Source organism: Aedes albopictus, chromosome 3 (assembly GCF_035046485.1).
Source record: "Aedes albopictus strain Foshan chromosome 3, AalbF5, whole genome shotgun sequence".
NCBI lineage: Eukaryota > Metazoa > Arthropoda > Insecta > Diptera > Culicidae > Aedes > Aedes albopictus.
Window position 1 is genome coordinate 207,697,531 of NC_085138.1, and position 15,720 is coordinate 207,713,250.

A 15,720-nucleotide genomic window follows, 5' to 3' on the forward strand; every position below is an offset into this window, starting at 1 on the left:
CCATCGTAAAAAAATAAGGTACCCATATCACCTGTACACATAATGTCTTGGCTTTTATTGCATGCACGTAAGCTCTAACTCATATCACAGTAGGTTGCGGTTAAAAAAAATCCGATTTCTTAAGTTTAAAATTTGCACCATGAAGGAGTAGCAGCGGTAGTCGGGACTTGTCCACGCGCAAATGTTAAAAAAGACATTTCAGGAGTGTTCAGGAGAACCGTAAAACAGTCTTAGACCGAAAAAAAGCAAGGGCAACTATTCCCGAAGGTGTCCACTGGTTGTCCAAGGTAAACATGGATTAGGAAAGCTATCGCTGCCACCAAAAATAAGATTTGGGTGAATTATATGCGCTCAATGAGAAAAATGGCAAAGAAACGCGAAATCAGCGACTTAACGGCATAGCATATCGAAAAGAAAAATTACGGTGGCCTTTATGATCCTTCGACTATCGAAAAAAAAACTTACATTATTACCAATGGCATCCAGGAGCTACGAGTAGCGCCTGTAGGGTCCACTTCCGGAAGCAACTCTCGCAACGGCAAACTCCAGCTCTCCAGACCAGAAGCTTTTCTCCGGTCGGTCGGATTCACCACACTTCCCACATGTTCGCTGTCCGCCGTCCGCCGACGCTCCACTTCCTCGCAACTGTCACTCTACACGCTCATTCGTAACTGCTCATTTCGCACTATCTACACACTCAATGTAAACATAGAAAGTGCATGCCAGTACAAACCCTACACCCCCATCTTTCTTTAAAAAAATGATATGAACCTGACATCTAAACAATCTCTCTTTAAATAACACTAAAACTACAGACTCCTTTGAATTCAGCAAATTTAAGCCATGCTCTGAAATGCAAGCCTTATTATCACTCAGCACCCATTATTTACACTATGCAACTCAATACTTGAAAACAACAATCCACAACGCCTCCGCTGGACTTTTGCCAGCCCAGTCGCAACATTCCATAAGCAATCTAACATCAAGGACCTTCCCCACCTGCTATTGGACGAATTTGCACATTGTGGAAAACTCATTGATATATCACAACTAGGAAGTCTCGAATACCTTACGATCGAGACGGGAATCCAACTCAGCTTCTCTGGGTTGGAAATTGCAAGCCCTATCCATTAGACCAGTGTTGCTCAAACTGCGGCCCGCGGCTTAGACGCTAAATCTCAATTTGGCCCGAGGTATGCTTCAGCCCAAGCATCACTGCATTAGACTAACTGGAGATCCAACATCTGTCAAACACGAAAACACATCCGCGAAACCAGAAACAACGATCCATAACCTTCCCCTTCTTAATTATCAAACCCCGTCACACAAATTGTTAGAACAATCCACAAAACAAGACTCAGTGTTCAGCAGCTACCATCAACCTCCTTGCATCTTTGCATGCCGGCCCACATGCTCCCCAACATCAACGTGATGCGACGTGGCTCAACTATTTTCGAATAACTTCCCCTTGGCTTTTCAAACCTTTTCCAATTTTTATTCCAACCTTTTATCAATGAACAACAGTCAATAGCTTTGTCAATAGTTACACATACACACTTTTCCATGGCAAGGAAATTATTTAGAGAAGCCACTCTATTCGTCAAAGTTCGATAGAGTTATATAAGCTGCACTGTACCAATGCGTCAAGCAAGTGAATAAATGAATATAAATAATGTATATGAGAGAAACTTTTTTTTAAGTAAGACAAAATGCTTAAATACATAGGACAATGCCTGTTTTAACACTCCAAATGTTTTAACTCTTCAACCAGCTGACTGTTTCCATTGGTGCAGAGGTTTCCAGGTCGATGTGAGTTCCAACACTTAACAAATCCAAACAAAAGCATACCTTAAGGATATCTTTACCTCTAAAAAATTCTAATTTTCATGGCACAACACATCTTAGTCATCCACAATGAACTCAAACCTTGATGTCACTATTTTTTCTTCTTAGTCACGTTTTCTGTCTGTGCCTTATACTCATTTGGTTTGATAGAAGCCACGTGTGTCACTCTCCGAACGTATGCTTTATTCGAACTACACACGGCTTTTCATAATATTGCTGACCCCTTCGGTGTACGGTGGAAGATTTATTAATCATATACGTCAACTCCTTTCAACACTAGATATTTTATTTTTCAGCCAACTTCTCAAGTGCGCAATTCAATGATGCACAAAGTCCAGCCAAATTTTCTCATTCCAATCCCAACCATCCGCGTACAGATAGCTAGCCAATCTTCAACAACCAAGTTTCAGCAACCCTTGGTATAATCAACAATCCATTCTTGAATCCAGCATCCGGATCAGTAAACAAAACATGTCTCGCTTCCCCTTCCACTCCTTGCACAAACCATCAAACATCACACGCTCGCTTGGTGTAATTATGACAACTGTTGCATCAAATCCATCGAATTACGAAAACCCTGTTCTCCTCTTCCAAGCCTAAATCAATGGATCAATTAAGTAAACTTTTCTAGTGTTCACCGCATGTAGACAAAGGCGCCAGCGTATATAGACATTAATATTGTGACAGCAATGGAGTTACGTCAAACACACAAGGCTACAGTGGCGCTTTCTGTTCGCTTCATAGCGGCCGTTTTAGTTATTTTAGTTGTTCCCAATTTCAGAAAAAAACACCGTCTTGTGAGTTGCTATTAAGCAGCTACAAGGCTGTAATTTATTAAGTCAATCATTAATAACACAGCGTAACAAAAAATAACCTTTTGTCTGTCTCAAGAGCAAACTTATGTGTCTCCGAAGGATTTTGGGCCGCTGAATCCGAATCCGGGCTCAGATTTGCTCTAACACGTCACAATTTTGAGCTATACCTCAATTTATGGGGCAAAATATGCGATTTTGGGCTTTTTTGACTGCAAGCCATTAAGCAAGAAAATATTTTTTTTAAGCAATCAAAAGGTTAATTGGTCAATTAACATCTAAACTAACGACTCATGCAAAATATTTCGTTTTACCAAATCAAATTTGATAGTTTTAAGCGATTTATGTTAGGTACGATATTTCCCATACAAGTCACCCTCCAGAAGTTACATGCAAGTTTCCATACTAACATAAAATGCTTAAATCTATCAAATTTGATTAGGTAAAACGAAATATTTTGCATGAGTCGTTAATTTAGATGTTAATTGACCAATTAACCTTTTGATTACTTAAAAAAAATATTGCATTGCTTAATGGCTTGCAGTCAAAAAAGCCCAAAATCGCATATTTTGCCCCATAAATTGAGGTATAGCTCAAAATTGTGACGTGTTAGAGCAAATCTGAGCCCGGATTCGGATTCAGCGGCCCAAAATCCTTCGGAGACACATAGGTTTGCTCTTGAGACAAAAAAATGTTGCGCTGTGTAATGTCTTTGGGTAAGTATGAGGGGCTTCTTACAATTTCAGTGTTTTACTGCTAACTGCGGACAATCTACCGCGAAGGACAATCTTATCGACGATCATCAATTAACGGGAAATCTACAGGTGTTCATATGATTCAAGGTTAAGGTGAGTATAATGTTTTCATTTCAGGCAAAACGTACCCTAAATTCAGCTTTAATTCACGCACGACTACTAATGAGCTACTTAGGAATCCAATATTTAAACTCTACAAACGTATGTAATTAAAGAATTCATTAATACAGTGTTAACATCAGTAAATTTACAAACTCACTTCGAAAAACCAACTATTGCAACAACTCACTCGTGGATATAGTTCAATATTATTGCTGATTCATGATACAGGTTCTGATAAACGAATTCTGACAGTGACATACGAATTCTGTCAACCCGCATCTTTACACCGACTCGTCCGAGGGAACGGTAAGTTGCTTCACTCTCTGCGTGCCGCAACGAGGGGTACCGCCAACATTCCCCGCCCCGTGAACTACTTCCGATTCCCTAGGGACATCTTCCAGGTTCTTATCCTGAACGGCAACGTCGAGAACTGCCAGCTTCACAGCAGGTCTGCTGAAGACTCCTCTAGATGTTTGTATTTTTGCTCGCCGCACTTGTCCTGATTTGTCTGGATACGTCTCCAAAATTCGGCCTCTTTCCCAGCTGTTCCTCGAATTCTCGTCAACAACTACTACCAAGTCTCCAGGTTCCAAGGGTTTTGTTGGTTCAAACCATTTTGTTCGTCTAGTCAACATCGGAAGATACTCCCGCGTCCATCTGCTCCAGAAACCGTCCACGATACGTTGTGTCAATTTATAACTGTCCCGGAGTACGTTTCCATCACAATCAGGCTTCGTTGTAGGTTGCTTAATGCCAGTCGATCCGTACATCAAAAAATGATTTGGTGTAAGTGCGTCTTGGTGTACGTCCTCAAGTGGTACGTAGGTTAGTGGACGAGAATTTACAATCGCTTCAGCCTCTAACATAATAGTTTCTATCACTTCGTCGCTGGGATGCCGAGGATTATCCGATATAGCTCGCATCGCCACTTTGACGGATCGTACCATGCGTTCCCATGGACCTCCCATGTGGGGAGCAACTGGAACGTTGAAATGCCATTGAGTTTGCGCATTGGTGAACGTGGATGCACAACCCTCGTTTATCTTATCGAGCTTCCTCTTTTCCTCCGCTAACTGCCGATTAGCACCCACAAAGTTGGTGCCATTGTCCGAGAAGACCTCCGATGGTGCACCCCTTCTAGCCACGAATCTCCGGAAAGCCATTATACATGAGGCTGTTGAAAGGCTATGTACCAGCTCCAGATGAATTGCGCGAATTGTTAAACAGGTGAAGAGACAAATCCACCGTTTAACGCTACTGCGCCCAATCTTGACCAGGAACGGTCCCATATAATCGACGCCCACGAATGTGAAGGGTCGAATGAAGGGCGTTAGACGTACTTTTGGCAACGGAGCCATCAGTGGTGGTACTGGTCTAGCCCTTTGTATTTTACAGTGCTGACACTCTCGGCTCACTTTCCGTACGAGTACCCGAAGCTTCGGTACATAAAACTGCTGTCGTAGTTCATTACAGACTGTTTCGCCGTTCGCGTGGAGAAATCGTTTATGGAATTCGTGCACAAGAAGATAAGTTATGCGATGCTCTCTTGGAAGTAATACAGGGTATCTAGTAGCATACGGAACATGTGGAGCACTGCTGATCCGACTATCCATCCTTATAACACCATGCTCATCAAGAACAGGGGACAATGTATGCAACGGACTTCGTTTTTGAACTCTGCATCCATTCTTCAACTCTCGAATCTCCTCAGGGTACGCGCTAGCCTGTGCTTGCCGCCAGATTGCTTCTTCTGCTTTCACGAAGTCATCTCGATCTAGTAGGGAGCTACACTTTTCTCGACCCAGAAAGCGCTTCCATACCTTTACTGCCCGGTACACCTGTGCCATCGTCCGGATTAGACGATTCCAGCTCGAAAAACGTCCAATTTCAAATAACTCCTCGATCTTTTGGTGGACAGCTACAATATGTACCTCTTCGCTCGCTGCCTCGGTTCTGGATACCTCTTTTGCTGGTTCCCTCGGCCACCGCTCCTTCGGCTCTCGCAGGAAATATGGACCCTTAAACCATCGGCTATCAGGATCGAAGGATGGGCCAGCGTTCCACTTAGTGGCGTCATCAGCAACGTTCATTTTCGACGGAACATAATTCCATTCATCAACGCTAGTGAGCGAAAGAATTTCGCCAACACGGAAAGAGACAAACTGGTGATATCGCCTACCGTCCGACCGAATCCACGCCAAAACTGTAGATGAATCAGTCCACAAGAATCGCCTCCGAATATTGAGAGTGAGAGCCGTACAGATGTTTTGCAGCAGACGCGCTCCCATCATGGCAGCTTGGAGCTCCAGCCGAGGGACTGAAAGTGTCCGAAGGGGCGCTACCTTGGTTTTTGCAGCTATCATTGAACACCAGCTACCTCCGTTGTGCGCCATTCTCAAATAGGCTACGCATGCGCACGCCGCTATACTTGCATCCGTGAACACGTGAATTTCAATTTCATCTACGTGTTGCGGCTGAAGGTCTCCGAAGAAGCAGCGAGGAATTGCTACTTCATTGATGCTTTCGTAAAGTGCAATCCACTTAATCCATAGTTCTCGTAGATGTTCTGCTATAGGTTCGTCCCAATTTGTCCCCGACCGCCAGATCTCCTGCATCAAAATTTTGCCATGTACAACAAAATGCGCGACAAAGCCCAAGGGGTCATACAGCTTCATTACTGTTCGGAGTACTTGCCTTTTGGTAGGCGCCGCCGGATTGCTTCCCAGAACTTCTTCAAGTCCTGTCCGATCAAAGGTGAAGTGGTCGGCAGATGGAATCCACACTACTCCCAGAACGCGTTCGTAGACCGCATCTTTATCGAGGTTCAGCGACTTGATGGTTGATGAACTGGCCTCTCCCAGACGATCTAGAACATCCGACGAGTTTGAAAGAATCTTTCCGAAATGAAATCCGGCGGATGCATGGATATTCTGAACTTGTGTGACTAATTGAACTGCTTCATCCACGGAATTGACACTGTCCAAGAAGTCGTCCACGTAGTGTCCTTTAACGATCGCGTCTACTGCTCTGGGATATTCTTCTGCAAAGTCGAGGGCATTTCTGTTCTTCGCATATTGCGCCGTACAAGGCGAGCTGGTTGCTCCAAACATAGCCACGTTGATTACATATACCTGTACATCTTCTTCCGGGTTGTTACGCCACAGGAAACACTGCGAACGGCTGTCTTCCTCCCGTATGAGTATTCTCAAAAACATTTCGCGGATGTCAGAGCAGACGGCTATCTTACCTTCTCTGAACCGTAGAAGTACATCCACGAGCGGAACGAGAAGGTCTGGCCCTTTGAGCAACATATCGTTGAAGCCCACTCCTCCGACCTTTGCTGCTGCATCCCACACCATTCTAATTTTGTTTGGTTTTTTAGGATTCGTAACTATTCCCAGAGGGAGATACCATCTCCGGAAAGGATCTGTGTTTTCCAATTCTTCCGGGGATAATACACGGACATACTGTTTCCGTACAAAGCTCTCGAGTTGCTCGTTAACTTTATTTCGTAGAACCGAATCCTTTGCCAACCGTTTCTCCAGTCCTCTCAGTCTGCTCAAAGCCATTTGATAGCTGTCTGGAAAGCGTACGTCGTCTTTACGCCATAACAGACCAACTTCCATCCGACCTTTCCTTCGTATAGTAGTCGTTTCCAGAATACTTCGTGCACGTTTGTCCTCGTCGGATTCTATTTGCTGCGTAACAACGGCTTCTTCAACCGCGAAAAACTTTCGCATGGAATCGTGCAGTTCGGTATTACTTATACACTCGGCGACATGTACGTGTAACTGTTCCACTGATTCACTCGTAGAATTTCTCCCGTACACGCACCATCCTAATCGGGTTTTTGCGGCAACTGGGTCATTGTTGCCTCCTTCGCGAATTCTTAAACTGGTTATCATCCGTACGTGTTCGATCCCAATAATCATGCCTGGCTTGGCGTTGATATAACTGTCCACGGGAATCCCTTGTAAATGAGGGAAGGCCTTTGCTAATTCCGTGTAGTTCAACGTTTGATTTGGAAGTCCTAGTTCTTGCACCGTCCGAACGTCGTTTAGTAAATATTTTTCCTCCTTATTGGCTCCAGAAATCTTCACGCTTATTCGCTTAGAGGCCTTCTCGTGACGACCGATCTTTCCAGTCCAACTCAGCCAAAGGCTGTCTGGTTCGCCCTCGATACCTAGCTGTGTTGCAATTTCTGCTTCGAGCAACGTTGACGATGACCCGTCATCCAGGAATACGAAAGTGTCTACCTGTTTCCCGTTACCATACAATGTTACAGGAAGGTAACGGAATAGCGTATAGGATTTAGTCCCGTGGTGGTTTTGGTGGACTGCAATGTTCGTACTTCGACTGTCGGCATTCTGACTGTGGACACTGTGCAGTAGCGTATGATGCCTAATGCGGCATCCTTCCACATTGCATTCTTTCTTCGATCGGCAGGGCCACTTCCGATGCGGAATCAAACACAACCGGCAGAGATTTTTCTGCCGAACAGCCTTCCAGCGTCCTCCAATGTCCAAAGCCTTGAATCCCGAGCAATTCAGGATCTGATGACCATCCTTATCGCAGTATGAACAGGCTTTCGACGAAGATTCCCCACATGTGCTCTCCTTCGTTGCTGCACTTGACGACTCACCCATGTGGGTGAAAAGTTTCTCCTTCTGCTTCGGCTTATCGGTTCGATTATGCTTCTGGTGATTTTGCGCTGAATCCACATCGATACTTAGCTCGGATACTAGGTTCACTAAACCCGACATAAAGCTGTTGAACGTCGCCAAGTTGACGTTCACGCACTGCTGTTTGTACGTGCCCCACTGCATTTTCAAGGATGTTGGAAGCTTCTCTATCAACTCCTGCAGCAGCATTGGATTTGCGAGGTGCGCTTGTTGATCTGCAAGAATGATATGATCGACGAGATTTTGTATCGCCAACCCGTACGCAACGATGGAATTGAGATTGTCCGATTTTGGAGAAGGAACATTTCTGACTTTCTTCAGTAGAGAGTTTATGAGTATTTCTGGGCGCCCATATAACTTATGCAGGGTGTTCATTACGAATGGAACGGAAGCAGGCAGCAGGAGACGGCTGCGAACTGCTTCCAGTGCTGAACCCCCTAAGCTGCGCTGCAGCCTGGCCAGATTTTCGGCGTCCGTGTAACCGCATACTTCCGTAGTGTTCGTGAAGGAGCTGTAGAACATCGGCCACTCTTGGGGGTCGCCACTGAACTTCGGCAATTCACGCGGCATAACTTGTCGTGCCGCTAACTGAGCGCTTGTTGGTCCTACTGAATGTAGTGGTGGATTGTTCCTCGTATAACCGGTCCCCATCGCCTCTGTTATCACCGGATGTGGAACCGACGCATGACTCCCATGGAAAACTCGTGGGTTGGCCTGAATACCGAAGGACGCATCAACCACAGATGGAATTGGGTGGAACGACGAACTTGTACACGCTGCGACTTCCGGGTTTGCCGGATACCATATGGATTGGCCCCGCGCCAATGTAGCTTCTGGAACAGCGGGATACTGGAAAGAACTTGTACTTTGCAAAACTGGTTGATTTTCCACCGGTAGTGACACTGGATTTGTTGGAATGAAACAGGGCAATCGTGATGGAGGATTACTCGTTGTTGGAACTGGATACTGTAGATGATTTCCGTAGGTACGGTGGAAAATATGAGGGTTGGCCGACATCGGTACGGTTGCTGCCGAAGACATACTAATCACTCCTGGATACGAATAGACCGGTACTGTACCGGAAGTAATATGGTGGGTCGCGCTCATTTTCTCCGCTCTCCTGCTCACCGTATCTGCTGGTGAAGTACTTGCTGGAACTGCGTGGGCTAACGATGATACAGTCCCAGCAGCCGCTGATACCGTTATATCTGGAACTGCAGAATGCGTGGTTGGGTTACACGATGCGCTTCCTGGTACTGCTGTTGTCGCTAGTAGTTCGTAGGATTGCGCCAAAGCTGTCACACTACCACCCTGAACTGGAATTGTCGGATCCGCATACAACATTCCCTGGTTGAGCGGAACGGCCGACTTCTTCGTGTTGGAGATCGAGCATGTAGGTGCTGCTTTTGCTCCGGTTTCAACCTCACTGGCTATGGGTAATGGGAAAGCCGAACCCGCTTGAGTCGTTGATGGTCTCGGGGGAACTACTCCATCTGCAGAGGAGCCCTTATTTAGCCACTTCTCCAGCTGAACCCGCTTGCTTCTCACGCTGACGCCGCTTTTCCTGCTCGAAGACTCCTTCTCCTCGCCGATCTGCATCAGTAGCTCGTACTTCTGCTTTAAGAACTCCTGTTCGTCGTCCATCGCCTTCAGCTTGGCCTCTTCTTCCATTCTACGGATTTTTAACTCCTCTGCAGCGCGTTTCTTCTTCAGCTTCTGTTGCTCTTCCAGTAGTTGAAGGCTGAGCTGTAGTCTCTGCGAAACTCGACTACTCTTGCTAACCGACGACTCGTTGAACGAGACCTCAGACTTCGAGGAACCGTTCCAGTCGGCTAGACAAGCACTACATTTCCAACTCCTATCGGGTTCTCCGATGGAATCAGTAACACCGGCGCACTGGAAATGTACCCATCCTTCACAAATGTCGCAACACACCATATTGTCATCGATATCACCGCGATCGCACTTCTTACACTGCTTATCACCGCCCGGAGTTGAAACGTTGACATTTTTCTCGGACATCGCGACCGCGAGACAGAACTAACTCTAACTCTGACTATGATTAAATTATCTACTAGTAGAGCGATTCGCAACCGGATGGGTGCGGTAACAACGAAAGCTACACACTAAATCTACTGCACTTAGCTGCTCTCCGTATTCCGTCCCGGGCCGCATTCGGTTGTTAAGATCCACGGTTGGTTCGCTTCGCCACGCTCGGCGTACTACGACGAAAGCTGTCTTCGATGGCGAATCGTCTCTCTGACCTCCACGGTTCTCGAATCCGTAGCAGAATCGTCCGACGGGTAACAATCGTTCATCCAACTTAGGATGAAATTCCTTGTAGATTGTTCCCAATTTCAGAAAAAAACACCGTCTTGTGAGTTGCTATTAAGCAGCTACAAGGCTGTAATTTATTAAGTCAATCATTAATAATGTCTTTGGGTAAGTATGAGGGGCTTCTTACAATTTCAGTGTTTTACTGCTAACTGCGGACAATCTACCGCGAAGGACAATCTTATCGACGATCATCAATTAACGGGAAATCTACAGGTGTTCATATGATTCAAGGTTAAGGTGAGTATAATGTTTTCATTTCAGGCAAAACGTACCCTAAATTCAGCTTTAATTCACGCACGACTACTAATGAGCTACTTAGGAATCCAATATTTAAACTCTACAAACGTATGTAATTAAAGAATTCATTAATACAGTGTTAACATCAGTAAATTTACAAACTCACTTCGAAAAACCAACTATTGCAACAACTCACTCGTGGATATAGTTCAATATTATTGCTGATTCATGATACAGGTTCTGATAAACGAATTCTGACAGTGACATACGAATTCTGTCAACCCGCATCTTTACACCGACTCGTCCGAGGGAACGGTAAGTTGCTTCACTCTCTGCGTGCCGCAACGAGGGGTACCGCCAACATTAGTGATCCATTATATACATGTATTACCCATTACAAGTATTTTCATACCATTGAATACAATGATTCACGCCCGCACATCTCTCGCAAGAACTATCAGGCGATAAAACGATTTACTTCTAGTGCTCTCAAAGTCTCAAGCGCAACTTGGAATATCTAAGTCAGATCAATCTTCCTAGAGGCATCCTCAAACCATGGAAACACTACACTGCCTTCAAACACAACATGCAAAGCATCGCCTCTCCATCATCCAGTCAATCATCACCCTGTTCCCAATCCATGGATCCACTAATATACCCTGGTTTTCTCCAAGATGTAATAGAAGCACTTCTCAATTTCCAAGCACCCTATTCAGGTAGGAAGGAGCTTCTAAAGCAAATTACTTTATTTCCATGCGCCCCCAACCATGGAAATGTTACCATGTTGTGGTTACAGGAACTGCCAAAACCGCTACCAACTACTATTGTGTATTCAACACACTCTTGAGTCATGACAACACAACACCTCGATGTCACCTGATTGCAGGAATTTACGGATCCTTTTCCAGGCTCCCCCAAGCCATGGAATCACTACCTTGCTCCCAAGCACCCTTGCAGGGAGTTTCGTTTCAAGGTTAATCATTCTCTTTGATCGGCAACCCGCAACGATCAAATGTTTCTTTCGACCGGCAACCTCGATTATAACCGGCACCCGCAACGGTTAAATTCCTTTCAACCGGCACCCGCCACGGTCTCAATTGTCCTTTCAACTGGCACCCGCAACAGTTGAATTTCTTTCGACCGGCACCCGCCACGGTCTTTTTGTCCTTTTTAACTGGCACCCGCAACAGTTAAATTTGCTTCGACCGGCACCCGCCACGGTCTCATGTATTCTTTTAACCGGCACCCGCCACGGTTAAAATTTTCTTCAACCGGCAACCCGCCACGGTTGAAAAAAAAAAATTCAGGTAAATACCAATTGTACCATGCGCATTCACACTTCTCCACTGAAACATCATACAAGCACGCTCTCTCAATGAGCTGTCCAAAAATTATTCTTCAACACCTGCATTTTCAAAACACTGTGTCATCTATTCCGTGCAAATAATTACACTTCCTCTTTTAACTTCACCTGCCGAATTGTTGCACCGTTTCTCCCATCATCACAACACCAACCAAACTGCCAGCAAGCCATCTCAAAACAAACACGTTCAAGGGGCCAAAAAACATTCATCGTATACGAGGCCTTCCATCCCATCCTCGTCGCCAATTGTAGGGTCCACTTCCGGAAGCAACTCTCGCAACGGCAAACTCCAGCTCTCCAGTCCAGAAGCTTTTCTCCGGTCGGTCGGATTCACCACACTTCCCACATGTTCGCTGTCCGCCGTCCGCCGACGCTCCACTTCCTCGCAACTGTCTCTCTACACGCTCATTCGTAACTGCTCATTTCGCACTATCTACACACTCAATGTAAACATAGAAAGTGCATGCCAGTACAAACCCTACAGCGCCATATAAGAAAGTCTTGAATTTGCCCGAACGCAATCTCCGTTTTTTTCGATTTTCGAAAAACTATCGATCCGTACCAAATTCCAGAATCAATAGTTATTATAACTTTTGTTTGTGTGTCAATGTCTACACCATTAGGCAATCTATATATATAAAAATGAGTTTGAAATCCCTTTGAGGCAACAAAACTCACAAACGGCTGAACCGATTAGGATGGCTCTTGCACGGTTAGATTCGTTTTCATGGTGGCTGTGTTTATATGTACAAAAAGTTACGAAAATCATTCAAGAATTATAAAGAATGTAAAAATACTGATTTTTCATGAACCAGGAAGAAATTTGGCGTGATTGAAATGAAATCAATCTAGAGTGCGTTGCTGCGATGTCCTCAACTGCTGTCAAACAACCACAGCTTGGCAAGACAAAGTTTGCCGGGACAGCTAGTGTCAAAATAAAAAAATAAATTCAAAAGTTGTTAATTTTGACTTTGACACTACCACGGATACTTTTCGACATTTGCGCGTGGACAAATCACGAGCTAGGTTGCCACTTAGTCATTATGCAAGTGTTAAACTAAGAAAATCAGCACTTTTTATTCACAGCCTACTATGATATGAGTTATAGCTTAAATGCCTGCAAATAAAACCAATACATTGTCTTCACAAGTAAAACTGGAATTTTATTCAACGATGGTGCAAACATTATCACGCATACGGTACAAATGTCAATTTCTTGATTTTGCTTTGGCTGACCAAGCCATGTGGGAAATTACACTGTTGAAAATGCTTTGACATCCATGTGCACCACAGGACATGTGCTCGATGAAGAAATTGAGATTTAAATTATGAAAAGAAATCCACGTACTCCGGTGAGACTCGAACGCACGACTCCCAATTCGCTCACCGGAGTACGTGGATTTCTTTTCATAATTCAAATCTCAATTTGTTCATCGAGCACATGTTCTGATGTGCACATGGATGTCAAAGCATTATCAACAGTATAATTTCCCAGATGGCTTGGTCAGCTAAAGCAAAATCAAGAATTTGACATCAGTAAAGTTATAGCTTTAACCATTTTCAGAATGAGTGTACAAGATTCCAAAAATCTAATATTCTCGCGTCGGAGATATCTTCGACAATATTTAACCGATTCTAATAAAATTTGTATGGCAGCATCTACACATAATATTCTGTTGCCATTTTTAACACTTATGTGGCCGGCAGGGTACCCGGGTACCTTTTTCAATTTCAAATCTCGATATTTTAATGGTTGTTGAGACTAGGATGTTGGAACTCTGTTAGATCTTAGAACTCGTGAATATACATCTATTAATGGGGTTGACCGAATTTTAAAGTGAGGAGGGGCAGGGGGAGGGGCTCCTGCATTTTTTTATTACGTGGAAGGCCGGCAGGGTACCCGGGTACCCACGAAATTGAAATGATCATATCTCCGTCAATTTTTCATAGATTTTGGAAATTTTAGCTCATTCAACTCAGAAACTCATCATCTATCGGGGAAATATTTGGTTAGACCGATCTAATCACCGTGGATTTCGGAAAATCCATATTTTTGGGAGCATGTCCCTCTACCATATTGAAACCCACATTGTTAAGGCTAGGATATCTTAAAGTGTTTATGGTCAACCATGGCCCCACGAGAAGCGTGTTCCGAAATCACAGTTTCAAAGTCAACACGTTTTATGATTCCAGGCCAGTCAGATACAATATGCCAAAGCAATTTTACGATGCTTGGTACCGAAATTGCTACTAACCTACCGAAAATCCCGTATATTGTATTGCATAAAAACATGGATCCGTAAATCCGGATTTTCCGGTACCCATGGTGATCGGACCGGTCCAACCAAATACGATCTCGATAGATAATGAGTTTCTGAGTTGAATGAGGCAAAAACTTATAAAATCGGTGAAAAATTCGCTGAGATATGATCATTTCCATTTCGTGGGTACCCGGGTACCCTGCCGGCCTTCTACGGGTGTTTTTTTTTGCTGGCCACACTACGGTTAAGCATACAATCAAAAGTTATAAACTGTTTTCCGTGGTGCAATTTGGGTCGGGACACCCTTTACGAAGATGACACCATAAAATTTTTGCTTGAAATATTTCAGCAATATTTGATGAAATATTTCAGATAATGTTTTGACCCATTCTCGCCCCTCTGACCTGGGTCTGAGATGGTCAAAATTAGGTCTACTTGGTTTATGAACAGCCCCTTACAGCCTTAGCATTATTTTCGTTGTTTTTTTTCTCATTGTTCCTCAGCTGATTTTGAAAGATTTAGATAGATAAGAAGTTGATTGATAATATCTACATTTTAACGAATTTGTAGATTGTTTTGTACTCTCTCATATTTATAAAAATCAATCACACACTAAAAATGAGTAACAGAATTCTGTCAAAGTATTCACCGGATCTAATCTGTAAAATTTATTTCTACAGATCTTTTTAAAATGCAATGTATTTCTATCCAACTGTCAAAGCTTAACAGGAGATTTATATAAGCAAGCGTGCACGCGCTTTGTTGTTTTTTCCATCTCTACAAAGATTAAACCTCGTTAAGCGTTGCATAATTTGGTAGCCGCAACTCTTCAATCTGGGTGACGCCCATCACTTTTCAGATCTTGCTCGGCCTTGTCCACCCACGATGTTCTGTGTGACATTGCTATTTTGCCCACCGGATTTGTTGCGATTTTGAGGTCGCCCTGACCAACACCCTCCCCCCTCACTCCTTCTCCTAAAAAGCCTACATGGTTTATATATGGGCGCAGTCTATTAGATTTCCGACATTTATTGTCACCCCCAACGACGGTACCACACTCCAATCCCATCTCGGAACCACACGCGTGCGTACGAGACCACCGAACTTAGATCAATAGGTATACACCACCACATCACACACTAGTGAAGTCATCAAATAACCTCCTGTATATGTTATACCTTAGTAATAAAACGATCGCTGAAGATACAACACGCGTTCCACATTTTCTCCCGCTCAAGCGTAAATCTGAAAAGGACCTCAAAATCGCAACAAATCCGGTGGGCAAAATGGCATGTGGCGCATAGAACATCGTGGGTGGACAAGGCG

The 15,720-nt window shown here is 44.2% G+C and overlaps 3 protein-coding genes and 1 long non-coding RNA gene across 13 annotated transcripts in view; 1 reads left to right on the plus strand and 3 right to left on the minus strand.

The window, feature by feature from the left end:
* The window catches only part of LOC109432733 (innexin shaking-B), a 434,999-nt gene that overhangs the window by 168,759 nt on the left and 250,520 nt on the right, over positions 1-15,720 (minus strand). The gene's annotated exons all lie outside the window — the stretch shown is intronic.
* LOC134292170 (uncharacterized) overlaps positions 1-15,720 on the plus strand; it is a 288,122-nt gene that overhangs the window by 80,019 nt on the left and 192,383 nt on the right. The gene's annotated exons all lie outside the window — the stretch shown is intronic.
* Positions 3,373-5,120, minus strand: LOC134291231 (uncharacterized). Its single transcript, XM_062858733.1, has 2 exons — positions 3,672-5,120; positions 3,373-3,605 (listed from the first exon to the last, which is right to left on the minus strand). Exon 1 carries the CDS (start codon positions 4,870-4,872, stop codon positions 3,796-3,798), a length of 1,077 nt encoding a protein of 358 aa, XP_062714717.1. The 5' UTR covers positions 4,873-5,120; the 3' UTR covers positions 3,373-3,605; positions 3,672-3,795.
* Positions 4,926-13,453, minus strand: LOC109416614 (uncharacterized). The gene is made up of 3 exons (XM_062843156.1): positions 10,937-13,453; positions 5,446-10,870; positions 4,926-4,988 (listed from the first exon to the last, which is right to left on the minus strand). The coding sequence occupies exons 2-3, from the start codon at positions 10,216-10,218 to the stop codon at positions 4,926-4,928; spliced, it is 4,836 nt and encodes a 1,611-aa protein (XP_062699140.1). The 5' UTR covers positions 10,219-10,870; positions 10,937-13,453.